The following is a 17371-nucleotide window of genomic DNA, read 5'->3' as shown; positions in this document are numbered from 1 at the left end:
TCCTCCTTAATTCAAATTCATTCCCAAAAATATATGAATAATAAATAAAAGCTTCTGGCATTGGGTAGATCTCAGAATTACCCAGACATTAATTGGCTTGGGGGTGGCTGAATTTGGTTTGCACCACTCTACTTTCTATCTAGAGCACAGACAGGCTGGAGAATCATTTCATCCTTGACATGAGTGACCCCCAGCACAGACACACACCAGCCTCGCTCCCTTCTAATTCAGTGCCGGGCCCCCTTCCCCCCCTTTTCCTCACTTTGTCTGGGACCCCTTCCTTCCTTCCGTATAATGCAGTCACATGACCTCTGTAGGTGACAAGAGCTGACAGAATTAGGAAGTCGCAGCAGAGATCATGAGACAGAGAAAGAGCACATGAGAAGGAACAGTGTGTTTGCGTGTGTGTCTCTTTCTCTCCCCCTGTGAGACAGGTGAAAGTGACCCTTGCTGACGGGTAGAGACCCTGCATATTTAACTGAGTACCGAAAAGAAAGGAAAAAGGGGGGGGTGCACCTGCCTGGCAGAGTTACTGCTCCACTTCCAGCATCTGCCAACGGCTGTGTGCCTTTTCTCTTGAGTAGAGAAGTGGCAGACACAAAGAGGAAAGAGAGCAACCACATGTGGCTCTACTTTCAGAGAAAAAAGAAGACAGAAAGTACAGGGCAACCTGAGAGCGTTTCTGGTGCGTTTCTGGGAAAGACCAGACCACAGATAGTAGTAGTAACAGCGGGAAACATAAAAAGAGTAAGAAGAAATACGAGAGAGGAATTATGGTGATCTTCCAGGGTAAAACACCTTCAATTCACCCCTGAAAACCCCTGCACTTTTGGGGGATGCCCATGTGGCAATGGTGAAAGAGGTGTAACCTAATTATCCGTTTCGCCAGGGTCTGGCCCAAGCTGGAACAAAAACGAGGGTTTATTAAATAAGCACACAAAGGGAGGAAGCAGCCCAGTGTGACCGAGGAGGCAGTCATTTTCCTCTATGGTGTGCAATGGAGAAGTAAAACACAACCTCCACAACACAGCTTCATTCAACAGTTTTCAACTGAAGTCATTCACTTCTCCAACTCAGAGTTACGGTGACATGCACACCGCTGACAACAGAAACCACTAGGATCCGTCCGTTAATGTTGACAATGTCGCTGAGGCCACTGGCCTCACATTCAGGGAAGTGTGCGTGTGTGTGTGTGTGTGTGTGTGTGTGTGTGTGTGTGTGTGTGTGTGTGTGTGTGTGTGTGTGTGTGCACACGCGCGTTGACAATTCATAAGAGACCACAGGCTTTCTTTCTATGATCTACGTGTTGATGAGTGAACATGACAGCTGTATTAAGAATATGCACTGTGGTCAGGAGGGGTGGGGAATTTGACTAAAAGGCTAAGCATCTACCCTTTGAATTCTGGTAAACTATTCCGTCATGGCTTTAAAAATCACACCTCACCCAGATAACCTAACACTGTGGCTCACAACAGACTTTCCTTATATGCTGACAGCTTAAATGTGGTGCCTCTGAAACACCAGCATTTAAACATGCCCATATTTACCTCTCTTGAAGCTATTAAAGTTTCTTAGCTAGACCGATATATCAGCCATTATTTGCATTTTTTTATGACATTGGTATTGGCAATTATGCAGCCAATGTGTTCTGAGTTTTTATGTTATCATAGGCCAAATGCTTCATTTTTGTTTCAAGTTATTCAATAAAATAAAAGTTTGTTTATTTTTTTTATCTATCTTTATTTATCTTTTTGCTAAGTAAAATGTTTTTCATACTGATGAGAACATTTTGCACTTTTTTTTTACAAAATATCGGTCAAAACAGAGGTAATTGTGGTCTATGACACAAATCTGGCTTTGGTCGGTGATGTGAAAATATTTAGAAGATCCTCCCTGAGAACTCTAAAATATGGATGACAAAGTTATGAAGAACAAAACTGAACATTTGACATTTTACATGAGACAGGTACTTCGTGTACCTGTAAATAAATGAGAGTTTGTGACAATCAACAGTGATGTGTTCAATGTAGTGGGTCCTGGGACTCACAGGTGGTCAACTGAATGGGCCCCCAATACAATTTGTGTTATTGTTGACATTTTGTTTATTTTTTTTTACATATTTGTTTGATGTTATATGGTTATAGTGATCATGGTCATCTCATGCACAAGTCCACTCCTGCCGTCTTGAGGGGTTAAATGGTTTTAACTTGAAACAATATTACATTATCAGGATAAAAATAGGGTGAGTCACTTGGATTCATCAATAGTGATTTAATTCTAATGCGTCTTTTCAGATTTGAATGCGTCAGAGACACAGGACATGTACCCAAGAACATCACTGAATGATGACATTGCAGGCCTACAGTAACTGAGCTATGCAATATGCAGCCAAGACCTACAAGAGCCTGTTAAGCTCTCCGTTTCATTCTTTACGAACAACCTGGCTGCTCCCAGTCATGTTCCTATATGAAATCACCCACTGTACTCTATAATCTCTCTCTCTCTCACCTAACAAGTTCCAATTCAAACCAATATCTACCCCCCAAAACCCCTCTATTTCAGCTCTGTTGTGCAAACAGCACGATTACAGTATGGCTTGTCCAATGAGGTTCTCGCTGGCTGCGTGGTCCGTCCAATCAGACTGCAGTTTCCATAAGATCGACCTCCGACCTATACCCTACGCTGTTCCGCGGCGACATAAACAGCCCCTCCCCTCCCTGATCCCCTCCATACCATCCAGGGGCAGCCACAGCATCACAAAGGAAAGAGCTGACCATACCGATCATGTAACCATTCTGTGTGCGCACCACTACACAGCACACACACACACACACACACACACACACACACACACACACACACACACACACACACACACACACACACACACACACACACACACACACACACACACACACACACACACACACACACACACACACAGTCAGAAAACAGGACAGCCTGGTCCTGTCTGACCCTGGAGAACAGAGCTTTCATCTACAGGACGTGCTTAGGCAGAAAAAGAACATGACAGTACAGTACAGAGGACGGGGTGGATCAAGAGAAAATGGACAGAGAGTGGTAGGGAGGGGGAAAAGAATAGAGTAGAGCAGAGCCAATCAAGTGACCAATGGATAAAACAAAGGGCTATCTGTGAGAGGCCTGGACTTCACCCACCCCCGTGATGAGAGAACTTCGATCCCCTAGACACAGGGGAGGGCAGGAAGGGCTGGAGAGAGAGAGAGAGATCTACAGAGCTAGCAAAGCTCCTAATAGAGCCTGTTAAGCTCTCTGTTCGATGCAGTCAATTAAAGAACAGCTGAACCAGCTGCTGATCACAACCTTTTGTTCTTAGTGTTTTGTGTTCTTTATGTTCTTAATTCCCTTGTTGTTCTTATGGATCAATTCTTTGTATACAAACATTAATACTGTACGTGCGCGCACAGGTTGCGTTCCAACCCATTTGTTTTGAGGAGTGCTCGTTTGGTTTCACTCGTCCTGTGCATGACGCTTGCGAGTAGGTTTCAATCTCTCATTGGTCTCACAATTTGATTACGATTAATCGGTTAATGATGAGATTCTACGATGCCTCCCAATTTTCTATATTTATATGTATTATTGCAAATGACTACATTTTCATCACAAGCAGTCAAATACAAATTATGAGGTTCCTTATTCATAAAGTGATTTATCGTGATGCGGATATAAATCACTCTGCTTCAAACCTAAATGTCTTATTAAATGTATTACATTTTGTAAACCAAAATAAATAAATGGTATAGGCCTAGTTTACCTATTATGAAAATGTTCCGTCCTCAAAAACAAAACATAAATCCTTATGCAGCAGGCTACATTAAAACTTTACAACTGTGCTAGCTATAATAGTGCCAACATTTTCTGCTTTCAAAATAATGAGTGACTTTTTATTTATGACTTGATCTCAGCCTTATCTCAGTCCCTCAGCGGAAGCTTCAGTGGCATTAGCATGTACTGTAGCTTAACATAGCAAAGCATCACTCGTTCAATGCGACATTGCCTTGTGAAGTAACTGGAAAGAACAATGAACATAAGCAAGCTATAATCGATTATGTAATATCACTGCGTCGATGCAGAATCGTCCATGTCTCGATGCATCTTATAATCGATACATTTCCAAACCTCTACTTGTGACTGTGAGGCACTCCTGAGTCCTGAGTGAGCGAATGCCTGAGTGAGCGAATGCCTGAGGGAGCGAATGCCTGTGCCGAACAGCCGTTGGCCTTGCCCGTCAGGTGAGTGCTCCCTCCGCGAGGGTCAGTCAGTCATAACGATTGGAGGTAAGGGTTTGTGGATAACTGGTTGGGGAATCACTTACACCCTTAAAGGAGGACCCGGAGGCATCACAGTACACGATCTAAGCCTTCTTCCTCTGCACTGGCAGGAAAACTGCAGTTGAAAGTTTGGTAGAATTATTATTTTCATGTGATTGCCATGACTTCTTTTCCATTGCATCTTATAAGAGGTCGGGCTCTTTGCAACCGGCCTGCACATGCATGCCTGCGTGATGTCAGTGTGACATGGTTTGATAATAAGGGGTCCATTGTTTTTCATACATTTTGTCTCCAACTCCATCTCAACTTGAAGCCCTTTCCTCTCGCCGGTGTCAGGGCCAGCCCCACCGCCGTACCATGTCACACGAAGGCCTCGGCGCCAGAAACCTTGAGCTGTCGGCTAAATACACACAGTGGGTGGCCTATGCCTGTAATCGACATTGTTGGGCCTATTTTGGTTAAGCCAACTCAGAATATACACAACAAACCTGGAACAAAAGAACAAACTTGTTTGTCATGGGAGGCACGGTAGACCAGAAACCACCTCCCCAGGCCTCATCTCAGGAGGTCGGGTGAGGTGCAGAGTGACCAAGGCTGCAGATAGTCAAGCCTCAATGATTAGCACAGCTGACCGACATGGACCAGAACACTTATGCAACAGTGTTCTCATAAATCCATCGCAGTAAGAGGGACACTGTCTGGAAACCACAGCCACTGAAACACGTGCACAAGTGTGTGTAGTGTACTGCACATGGACAGCAACGCCAATAAAACTCCAGCTTGTTTGCAGCACGTGAACAACACATGCTCAAGCGCTCGTATTCTACAGCAGTATAAAGCAACAGTCATAAACTCCATCCAAACCTGACACACCTACATACGTAAACCTGCAGTCACATCCACCTACACACAGAGACACACCCACCTCATATCACACACACACACACACACACACACACACTTCAGCCCCACCCACACACACACCTTCAGCAAAACTCACCTCCACACACACACACACACACCATAGACCCACATACAGTACATACACCTGCAGCCACGCCCATTATTTATATGTTCAATGTTCATTGCTAAACACACAATAAAATCATTCATCGTTATTATTTCGTGACAGCTATATACAGAATCAGATATACCGTAAGATTTACACTTCCTGCAATGTGAATTTTGCACATGGGAACATCGTGATGTCAGATAAAATATCGTGCAGCCCTAACCTACAGCCACACCGTGACCCGCCACCACGCGCACACACACACACATACACACACACAAAGTCTGTTTGACTCACCCATCCTCCCTGTGTGTCGATCCAGGGCTGAATGTGCTGGTCCAGGTAGACAGTCATCCAATCTGCAATGCGCTCCACCAGCGGGCTCATCTCCTTCTCTACGCACTCCACGCAGAGTGCGCCGCCGAAGGCGAACAGGCCAACCACGCGGCCCCAGTTGACGCCGTCACGGAACACCTCATCCATCACGCTCTCGAAGCTTTGGTACGCCGTGGCCGGCGTGATGTGCAACTGCGACGACAGGTCGCTGAAGGCGCGGGCGAAGCGCAGCTCGAACTCGTTGGCCGAGTCCCGGAGAGCTTCCTTCACCACGTCCAGGCTCGATGCCGCCGCCGCTGCCGTCGTGGTGAACGGCGAGCGCTGCTGTCGGAGCGGAGAGTCTGGCGGGGTGCCCGAGCTGCTTGTGCCGTTGAGTGTGCCGTTGGCATGTTGCGTCGCACCCCGTTGCTCGTCTGCCTCCAGTGTCTCGCCCGCACCCCCCTCAGTCCTGTTCGGTGCTTCTGTGAGCCCAATGTGGTGGATGGGATAGTTTCTCTGTGAGAGTTTATACTTTATATAGAAAAGCACCAGTTCTCTGTTATGGGACATTGTGAAGTTCTACAGGGTTTTCTCGAGGCCACCTTTTCCCTCGCTCCGTCTCTTTTCCTCAACTTCCTGGGGGCTTGTTGTGTTGGAGTAAACACACGCGCCCGCTCACACACACAAACACTGTGCCCAGACCGTCTCCCTCTGTTCCCTCTGCTCAGATCACCATGGCCAGGACCTCTGCTGATCCAGAGGACAAGATGAAGGGTTAAAACCAAACCTACACAAGGCTGATCAATCGGTTCAGACCCTGTAGGAAAAACAACAATCAAAAGGTTAAAATCTGTGTGTGTGTGTGTGTGTGTGTGTGTGTGTGTGTGTGTGTGTGTGTGTGTGTGTTCCCGTGTCATTCCATCCATGTTTCATCTCTGTAATAACCCAGACATCTTTGACAGCTAATACACCAGATGTTGTTGTGGTTGATGACGAGTCCAGAGAAGTGTCTGTATTAGAGATAGCCTGCACTTTTGACCCTAGCCTAGAGGAAGCTTTTATGACCACGGTCATTACATACAGGTGCAGACCTATGTGTTTTTATATTTGGCAGCCTATAGGACATACCCACAGACTGGTTGTTAGAGGGTTCCAACCACTTTGGATGCCCAAAAAGGCTGGCAAAGTATTCTGCTGTCTCTGCTATAATTGGCAGCCATCACATATGGCAGAGACACTGTTACTTTTGTTATTTGTGTCCTTGTATGATCTCCTTTGTGTGGACATAAATAAGTGGTTAAAATATGTGTGTGTGTGTGCGTGCGTGCGTGCGTGCGTGCGTGCGTGCGTGCGTGCGTGCGTGCGTGCTTGCGTGTGTGTGCGTGTAAGAGAGACAGAGCATATATGTGTGTGGGGGGGTCCTCCTTGATGGGGCGGCTGTAGACCTTCAAATAAAATGTGGACAGGTGGGGTCAGAGGGCATCTCTCTAATTGGGCTGTTACATGTGGGGCAGATGGTAGAGAGCCATTAGTGAAGAGAAGAGCTTGTGTTTCTGTGCGTGCGTGAGTGCATGCATGGGAGTGTGCGTGCGTGCGTGCAAGGAGGATATGGGGCTTTAGCTGAAGGAAGATCAGAAGGAGAGACTTTTCTGCGGCCCCCCACAGACAGCCACCTTGTCCTCATTCATCCCCCGAGTGTCTGGGTTGTCTTGGTTTTCTCCTGACAACGATCTGTGTAGCATCAAAGTGCAACAGATGCCCCCCTGTATCTCAGTGACATTATTATCCCCATATTTTAGGCACCATGAATGCATCATCAAAGACTGGAACCAAAGACTTGAAAGTTAACATTTCCTAATGAGGGAAAACATCCACTGTCACTTTTCTTAATGAGGGAAAATGTCAGCTGTCGCTTTGCAATAGTAAAGTTGAAAGAAAACTTTTCTCCAAGACATATCGTTGCTGTCGGGCGGAGACCAGTTACTTTTCAAGTAATGGGAGAATATATGTTCCAATGGATTCAATGTAGTTATTAGTCTCATTGGTTATATATTTATAAACTCACAGACAGACTACCACTTCCAAACCGGTGTCCCTATTTCGGGCATTAAAAAGGTGAAATATATGTTTGTGCCAAGTATAAAATAAGGCATTCATTTATTTATTGAATTAAATATGGAGATACTGCCTGACAGCGGCAATTTATTAGACTACTACAAATTTATCATTTGTGTTTCATAACAGGAAACAAATGTGTCAAAAGATCAAAAAAGTCAGCAAGGGCAAGTCTATGATCAGGCTCACAGAACAGATTTTATCTGAAAGTTGGTTACAAAAAAAAGTTTGTCTAAACCGTCAAATTAATGTAATAATAATAACTCAGAGACTGTACAAATGTACGGGTCCAGTACATAAATACATTCTCAGGGATTAACACGTTTACAGTGTATAATCTCTGATCTCACGGCTTTCATTTAGAACAGTGGTTTTCAACCCTTTTCATATCAAGGTCCATTATTTATTCGGCATTTGAGCCACGGAACCACAATTTGATGAGATTTAGCCTCTCTCAGACCCACAAGACTTAGAATATTTTGTAATAGTTGGATAAGATTTTGTCCACAATTCCATGCTGTATTGATGTTGGTACCATAGGAGAGATAACAGGAAAACGTTGATCAAAATAACAATTCTTTAATTAAGTAATGCAGATGTTTAACAATAATCTAACTCTTGAGAGAGTAAAATGGAACCAAATGGACCATTACAGGTCCATTTGGTTTCATTTTAAACTCTCAAGAGTTAAAGATCTATAATGGTCCATTTGGTTACCAACTCTCCATCCTTTAGCTAGGGACCACCTAGAACCCCCTCAAGGACCACTGGTAGTCCCCGGACCACTGGTTGAGAACGACTGATCCAGAAATCCCCATTTAACCAAATCTATTGTACCAAGGAACTCAACACAAAGATGTGTGGGCGGCAACCTTTGATGTCCCAAACTATGACCTTTCCTTTCCTACTGTAATGTCAACATTAACATGATTGGCAGCGTGTAATAACCTGGGGCTAACTGCCGGGGAACTCCATGCAAATCCTGAGCTTATTATTATTACATAACACACAACAAACCCACACAGCCTGTACTGTGACACAATGGATGCTCACCCAAAGTACTAAGAAAAAGCAGTCTTGGCATCTGGCCAAAGCGCCCGATATAGCATAATGCGTATCCCCCCAGCATAATATACCATATATACTGTCACGATGCGACCACGCCGTTAATGAATACCCATGTTTTCAATAATTAGTGGAAACAGTAAGAAAGAAAGCCACGCAGCCATTAATGTTTACAACGGCCACATGGCCACACATACACACACGTGGTCGCACAGCAGATGAGAGATGTTACACTCTCATGTAAACATCACACTGGTCTTTCAGGAATGCGTGAAAATAGACCATACACTCCCATATCTAAATGCATTCATGTCATTATGTCACATCAAAATAATGATAAAAAAATAAAGCAAGTTGAACAGGTTGTTGTGTGCTTTTTTATGAACTGAGACAATCTTCGATGAATTGAAGGACCCAAATGGAAACAAGCCATAGGCTTTCTTGGGTTTAAAATCCTCTTAGTAGACCTTGTATTGAACTGTGCTTTTTTTCTGCAAACTGCTAATAAAGTAATCAATCAATTGAATACACATGACCCCAATGGAAACAAGCCATAGTGCTTTCTTGGGTTTAATCCTTTTTGCATTCTTTTGTATATAACTGTACTTTATGTGCCTTTTTTGAAACTGTTAATAAAGTATTCAATCAAGCAATCAATTATCCAAATAATGTTGGAGTGAGTCCAGTTCAACACACAGATAGACTAACGTTAGTCATCGTTACATCTATTATGTATCCTGTTTGACCAAAGCGCATTATTCTAATCTAAAACATCCAGACACAAGAAAAATATCAATTCCCCTCAGATCGACAACAGAGTAAAACTGATATATCTTACCAACAAGTAACACGCAATCAAACTATAAAAGCTGCTCCCTTCAGTTCATCACTTTCTTCCAATTACAGCCAGTATCGTCCTGAAACTGGACAGTTTCCCAAACTGCCAAAATCCAAGAGAAGAATGATCAGACTTTGCTGTTACGTGCGCTTCAATGTTCTGTGTGTAATATGTATGTGTTTAGGCCTGGCCTATCCCTATGTCTGTCTGTGACTCTGTGTGTCTGTCAGTCTGCCCTGAGCCCCAGTGTTGCCAGGTTTTGTGAGAGAAATAAGCTACCAGGCCCAAAAGAAGCAACTAGACTAGGCCACATGAGCACTTAATCTGCTATTTTCAAAAACTCTTGCAATAAAATGTGGAATATTTGGAATATTTTTTGAAACATTTTAACAACACAATGCTCCCTGGCACAAAACATTTCCATGAAAATATTTGAGAACCACTGGTTTAAACAATAATAATTTAAAAAAAAATGGAAACAAACCCAAAGGGCAATTACACTTAGAAACCAGCCCCAAAAACCGCAACTACCAATATTTACAAGCAACTTTACAGAAAAACAAGTCCAAAGTCGCTTATAATAAGTGGACATGGCAACACTAGCTCTCCCCTGTCTCTCCACTGCACTGCCTTGCATTGCACGCCCAGATTAATTCTTAGGGTACTCTGTTGCCTTGAGCAGTATTACATACAGCATGTGCCTTGTTGAAATTATGCGCACAGGATAAAGTAGTTAAAGTTTAAAAACAAAAGAATACATCATGATCTTTGGCATCAAAGATAAACTCAGGTAGATCTCTAACCTTGATACAAGACTGTATATTATTATGACCGATGACCGTCTTGATCCAAGGCTAGTAGATCTCATACATTTTTATTTTAGAAACAGACTTATTCTACTAAACTATGTTGGGGTAGGCCTATTATATAAGTACAATATTTAATATATTGTTATTGTTAGCACAGCACAGTCACTGCAGAACATGTCATACCATGTCACTCACTGCTTGTATTTGTATCAGTGATTGTCAAATAAACCCCCGGAATCTTTTAAGTAGGCTATAGTATGTAAAACAAAAAATATACAAAATAAAATAGTACAAAATATGTATTTTTTAATTATTATTTTAAAAACGTGTGAGGAAGTGGTGCCTTACATATTTATCTAAAACTAAATTACCCCACGCCCAGCCTACCCCAATTACGTAACAAAGATATTCCATTCCATTCTCCTATCATCAACACTTTGGCAGACCTTTAATCACAGTCCTGGGCTCCACCACCCACCGTTCAATCGCGTAACACACCGCACCGCACTAATAAAAACACTATAATCACCATTACAACATTTATCCTGTTGGAAAACATCAGTGACAGACAGACGCACACACAGCAGATGTTGTACTGTACAAGGAATATGGCTGTCATGATCGTCTCTCTGTACATTTGAAAAATCCGCAGACGATTCGCAATAGTTCACAGCAGCAGCAGTGTATATGAGCCATTCAATAACTGCAAAGACGCTCTATAATAACCTAAAAAACAACACGAGTTAATGACGAATCCGAGATTAGATACGCAGCATATTTCTTTTGCGCATTTTTTGAGCAAGCTTCTCGAGCTGGTTAAGGTTCTTCTAATACGTGTCGGAAAATGCAGTCGTGTGGAATGGAGAAATGAGACTGTCAGTGATCATTATTATTATCAATATCCATACAGTAATAATAACGACCGTCAGCTTAGAGGATGCATAGACATGGATGCACTTACGACCTAAACGAGAACGTCTTACTTGTTAAAGCAGTCCCAATAAAATCATGTCTGTTCGCCCACAATCCAGACACCAGCAGAAGGAATCATATCCGTCATAGCCCTGGCTGGCTGGCTGGGCTGGCTGCTGCTGCTGCGCTTATATGTCATAGTTACGACGGTGTCGCTCCTCGCCCCGGAAAAAAAAGAACAGATCTACAAGCTAACAGTTAGCTTGTAGATCTGTTCTTTTTTGGCGAACGACGCAGAACCGCCCACAACGGACCACGTACACTCCTGTGTTTGGTCCAAGTGAACAAGTGATTTTATTCAACCATTCAACCTGGAGAGGCACATTTTAACACTGTAGAAGGAAACGACCGGTAGAATTAGAATTATGTATATTAATGTAGCGACCAAGCAAAAGACCCGGCCCATAACTTGCTCCTGCAAGTGAGCTAGTTCTTTTGGCTGTTTGGATGTTATTTAAAATGTAGCTCATTTTCCAATGTTGTGTGGACCTTCTGGCTTACATGCTAAAATGTAAGGGGGCTAGGGCTATTTTGACGCAACATAGCTCACTTGCAAAATCACTTCGTCTATGTCACAAAATCCACAATACACCTAACTTAATAGCTTTGTGAAGTGGTCCCTTACCTCTAGCTACTGATTCGTGGACTTAGCTATACTTGATGTTTTCCTTTGACAGATGTCCACCAGGACAGTTGACCAGCATTCCTTCTTCACTTCCCAAAACAAAGGATGTCACACATCTCCATGGTAACCTTTGTTACCCCCAAAATCTAGCGTGGCCCACAGACGCATCAGTCCGATGTTGCAGTTGACCACAGTGCCACCGTGTGGTTGTAAAAAGCACAAAGTAAAAGTAAATATTTCAAGAGTGAATTACACATTTCATATATTATGCATACAAATGAGGAATTAGGACCGACACATTCATCATTCATTCCATTCGCTCCTAGCCAAAGACTGACTAAGAACTCAATCAATAGGCACGTGCACAGGATCAGAATTCAGGGTTTATTGATTACTTCACCAAATGCTTGGAAGATTACATCACAATATTATGTATAGTACAGTATATCACTTTCGTTTCTGTATCTTACATGAAAACTTTACAGTCTGTATTTCTCCATATACTGTATATATATTTATATATTCCCTAGCATTAGGGAAAAGCAGACATCCATAGTTGTGAGGGAAGGAATGCTTCTCAAAAAATATTTAAATGCACTTTAAATAATTACATACATCCTTCTTTTTAAAAAAGAGAGCAGAGCGGAATAAACTGCAAAGCGTTAATACAGGGATGTTCCAATGTTTTTTGTTGTCATAGAAGAGGGATTTGGTTTATTTACTTCTCAACTCCTTCTGTGACAGAATTCTATGGAGGACAACACTAACTGGCATCTGGATGGGTCAGAGGGAGGTTATACACTGAATGGTGTTAATACGTCAGAGAACTCTTCAACAAGGACACAAAAAGGACATGGAAAATATAAAAACGGATCCATTTGAGAACAGGAAATACCATCTTTGTTTATGTGCAGGAAACTTTCTTGCTGCAAGAGGCCGCAGTTGGAGAGACATATTTTTGAGGAGGGCTAAGGGTGACTTGTGATCCCAGAACAGAACATGGAGAGAATTCTATTTTGAATTTTCTAGTTTTTCCAACCTCAGAACAGAATTTATAGACCAGCGCAAGAGGGAATGCATGAATTCGGGCAAATATTCTTTTAAATAGTCTTTCAACCAGGCCCCTCGTGTAAACTAGCAATAATCATAAAACAAATAATCACATAAGCAACATGAAAATAAATAAGTAAAATAGTGAATCACATTAAGAGGCAATTGACAATATTTACCCATCAGCCATTTCACTCCTATGTCATATTCAGGGGATGGGGTTTCCCACCCACCCCCAAGCATGTCATAAGAGAAAAACATCCGGTATGTATATATAGTCAATATGGATCTCACTTTACAGAGCGTAACCAAGGAGCGTGAGACGTCATAGAATTGAAGCTGCACTGCAGTACAGATCACAGAGATCTGTGATAGTGTGGTCAGGGCTACAGGTCATTGTCACATGCAGCTGATTAGTCTTCAGTCTCTTTGCAGTGAGCTGGTAGCGCTTTAATGAACACAGTAGCGCAACAACAAAAAAATAAAGCTTTGATAGATCAGGGGTTCAGCTGTCACAATGTTTTAATAAGATCACCAAACTCTCAGTAAGGAGGTGAAGAAGAATTCACGATGCTTTAAGATAGTGGTCCTCAACTCCAGTCCTGGGGACCCGGAGTACTGCTGCTATTATCATTCCCGTTTTCAACTCAAAGACTACAGTATTTTAGACCCTGGACACCAGGCATATGCCTCACACAACTTGTATTGGTAGAATGATAAAATAGCAGTAATTTGGGTCCCCAGGACAGCGTGTGTCTTTTATTTTATAATTCTTTATACATATATATATATTTTAACTAGGCACAGGTGGCCAACAAGCTTTTCCATTAGGCAATGGTAAGATTCATCAAATACAACAGTATCTTTCATTTGCTTTCGCCGTTTAGATATGCATTTTTTGTTCATTAAAAAGACCCAAAACAAAAACAGAAAAAAACAAAACAAATCAACACAGAAACAAACCAACAAAATCAGGTGCAGGGGTATACAACAATATCAATAAATTATTCAATTTGTACTTCCTTTGTTGTCATTACATTTTGAGGAGAGTCAAAGGGGGTTGGGTGGTGGTAACGAGAGACGACAATCACACAGTGACGCCTGTCCCCGGTCACAGTGCTGCTCTCCCAGCAGAGGAGGAGGAGGATAGGGGTAGGATAGAAGGAAGGACAGGAACCGAAGAGACGTGAGCAGAACACTGCACTTCAAAAAAACAAAAAACAAAAAAAACTAAACAAAAAACAGAGTCCTGATCAGAAAGAGAGAGTTGCTGCTACAGAGTGTCTGTTCTCTCTGGACCTCCAATCCCCTCCGGAAACAGTTTCAGTTCGGACAAGGGCAAAGGAAGAGAGGAGTCTCCCCTCTTCTCCATCCGTTCCCCCCCCCCACACACACACATACATCCAACACACCCCCACTTGCCCTCTGTGTCCCTCCGTCCTAGGACGTGGGCGTCCGAGAATGAGCGCCATCGGGCGCGGCGATATGGAAGACGGCACCGATGCGTAGGAAGAAGCGCCTCAGCACGGCCCGCAGCTCTGGGATCAGGTCAAACTGCATCATCTCACACAGGTGGGGGTAGTAGCAGGATGCGTGGGGCTTGAACTGGGACAACGGAGGAGGATAGGGAGCAGGGAGATGGAGAGAGATGAGTGAGAGAGGAAAAGATCAGACAAGACAAAGTTAGTTAACCCCAGTCAGTGTTCAACTCTTTTAAAGCCTGTTATTCTGAAATAATGTAAACAAGGAAAACATCAGAGCTAGATCAAAAGGGGATGGGGGGTAAGTAAACTACATTCAAATTTAAATGGAGGGAGAAGTAATGGTCTTTCTTTTTCACAGCTCTGTCCATGAGACAGGAAAGACAGGAAACTGATGGGTGATACAAGAAGCAAACACAAACCAAATAATGGCCAATTATTAAATCCTTACAGACATCTTTAGGCAGGAGATAGGCATCCGAAGAACACAAAGTGAACTCGATAGGTTGCTAGGTTGCAGGTGTAGCCTCCAGGGGCGCAACAGTTAATCAATTGATTAATTGAAAATAGCATATCTACAAGCTCTTTGAGCTTGTATTTTTCAAATTTCTTTGCTATTTTCGCGCAACACAGTTGTCCGACGAAGTAATGTAAGAAAAAAAAAGTTACTTAAAAAATGCGCTTCTCGATTCGATTCATCAAAATAGGAATCTATAGAATAATCGCTAAGAAAATCGATAGTTGCAGTCCTAGTAGCCTCTCGGGGCAGACCCTGCTCTGTCCTTTACATATTGTTCTTATCAATCACTGACTCCCGTCCTCTATGGTCTCCTTCCTCTATGGTAACCAAATTTGTAGCCTGAGTGGAGGAGAGGAAATCCAGGGACTTTCCCCAACTTAGTTAGTCAAAACGCTTTGTTTTGCTTTTCTGCACTATCAGTTATATATCAACAGGACCTCTGCGAACAGGCTGGCTGGCTTCACTATCGCCATAAATAACAACGATACAATGGAGTTGAGCTGGTTGTACAGCACACTAGAATCGTGTGTGTGTGTGTGTGTGTGTGTGTGTGTGTGTGTGTGTGTGTGAGTTTGTGAATGAGTGAGAAAGTGTGCATGTGTGTCTGACAGTGTATAGCCTGATTTATACTTAGCCTGCACACCGTTGTCGCACATCGAAAAATGCAAATCGACAAGCTCAAAACGTGTTAAGACAGTCTGTGAGCTACTTTTTGTGCGCGCCACCATGCGCCACCAAGTATAAATCACGCTTAAAGACCCTGTAAAGGGAATTCAATGATCCGTTTCTAAACACAGTATACATGTTAAATATTCATGGCTGAAAACTATACATTTACTGAATTGTGGAGTAAGACTACTTGTAATTACTTGTTGTTATGATGATTATGGGCAGGGTTAAAATCATCACTTGATTACGCACTGGGGTGATACTGTAATATGTAATGACACTTTCATACTGTAATCATGATTTAAGTTCCACCACTAATAATAAATACACAGAACGCTAGTTACATAGCGGCAGCCATCTTTGTTTACACAGCATTGCAATGAACGCCTCTCGAGCTCGGTTTTATATTCCAAAAAGGGCCAACCTAACAGCTCACAAAACACTTGTAACTCAACTATTTTAACCGCAAGGCACCGTCATATGATGAAGCATAATGCGAAGCATAACTCGACGTTGAGAAGAAAAGACGGGGGTGTAGTGAAAATGAACAGCTATTACAGGTCTTACAAAAGAAAATATCAAATGAACGCCATGACACACACAACACTACACATAGTCATAACATAATCTCCTAACGCATTCCTATATTCAAATAACTAGGTTAACAACTTCACATTTCCAGTGACCCAAAGTGCATTCTGGGAAATATGCAAATATAGCCAGATTCAGCAGCCACGGTAGAGAGAAGAGACAGGAGATAGTATTTTCACTGTAAATATGTATGCTTGACTGACAGTAACAGACAACATATGTTTGTGTGTGATGCTCCCAGTGGTTGACATAAAGTACCTTGTGGTCAGGCAGTCGTAGTGTCCTGGTGAGCAGCAGCATCAACAGACTGGTCCAGGCCTCTCTGTGGCTCTCTGACGTCAGGCCGATGAAGTATGCCAGAGCTTCGCTACACACCCTGAGGCACAATACACAGGAAGGGGTAGATTACCAACCACTTGAACCCTAGCATCCCTATTCTGTGGCAAGCAATCGGCAAAAGGATCTACAAGCTCACTACAGGTTGCAATGTGACGTGTTGTGAGTTTGTAGATCGGCTATTTTCAAAGAAGAGATTTGGTGTATAGGGAAAAACGAGGGGGCCATGGATATTGCCGTAGGGCAGAGATTGGGGGCAAGTCCCTGCGACATGCTGGCGTCATGTCCAGGGGGATATACAGTACATGTGCAATGGGCCGCCTCACGCTACAGACACCGGAGATAGGCTCCTGCCCCATGGCTCAGGAACCGTTGGTTCCCGAGGTTACTTGTTTAACTATGAGTTAGTACTTAATTAGCACAACAATACAATACACAGATAACAGAGATGGGCGAAAATATCAATAATCAAAAAGTGCTTTGGTTTTTTGTCTCCGCCAGGCCGAAGGCAAAAAATAGAAATGATATTACTCGTACATATTTTATCCATACATCACGCAAATCGGTACAGAGTATCTCTATAGTCATGTGATCAAGACGGATCTGTCCGATTTTTCATATTCCATCCTGATTGACTAACATTGGCTTCAATTGTTTGCAGGA

The 17371-nt window shown here is 42.9% G+C and overlaps 2 protein-coding genes across 7 annotated transcripts in view; both read right to left on the bottom strand.

The window, feature by feature from the left end:
* bcl2l1 (BCL2 like 1) overlaps positions 1-11559 on the bottom strand; it is a 34472-nt gene extending 22913 nt beyond the window's left edge. Inside the window, exons 1-2 of one of the 4 annotated variants that reach the window (XM_084070492.1) lie at positions 11448-11559; positions 5620-6454 (exon numbers count right to left, since the gene is read on the bottom strand). In XM_084070492.1, coding sequence (XP_083926618.1) covers positions 5620-6207 — 588 coding nt within the window. In that variant the 5' untranslated portion in view covers positions 6208-6454; positions 11448-11559. Of the gene's footprint in view, positions 1-5619; positions 6455-9655; positions 9850-11447 lie in introns of those variants that run through there. The other 3 variants (XM_084070494.1, XM_084070493.1, XM_084070495.1) reach the window with 3 other exon arrangements.
* An 865-nt stretch (positions 11560-12424) lies between these two features.
* The window catches only part of arfgef2 (ADP-ribosylation factor guanine nucleotide-exchange factor 2 (brefeldin A-inhibited)), a 39174-nt gene continuing 34227 nt past the window's right edge, over positions 12425-17371 (bottom strand). For all 3 annotated transcript variants that reach the window (XM_084068551.1, XM_084068552.1, XM_084068553.1), the window contains 2 exons: positions 16631-16748; positions 12425-14716 (listed from right to left, as the gene is read on the bottom strand). In XM_084068551.1, coding sequence (XP_083924677.1) covers positions 14552-14716; positions 16631-16748 — 283 coding nt within the window. In that variant the 3' untranslated portion in view covers positions 12425-14551. The remainder of the gene's footprint in view (positions 14717-16630; positions 16749-17371) is intronic.

The sequence above is a fragment of the Gymnoscopelus microlampas genome (assembly GCF_963454915.1).
Source record: "Gymnoscopelus microlampas genome assembly, chromosome: 10".
In the NCBI taxonomy this organism is placed as follows: domain Eukaryota; kingdom Metazoa; phylum Chordata; class Actinopteri; order Myctophiformes; family Myctophidae; genus Gymnoscopelus; species Gymnoscopelus microlampas.
The sequence above is the reverse complement of the archived record's forward strand: the minus strand, read 5'-3'. Positions and strand labels throughout refer to the sequence as shown.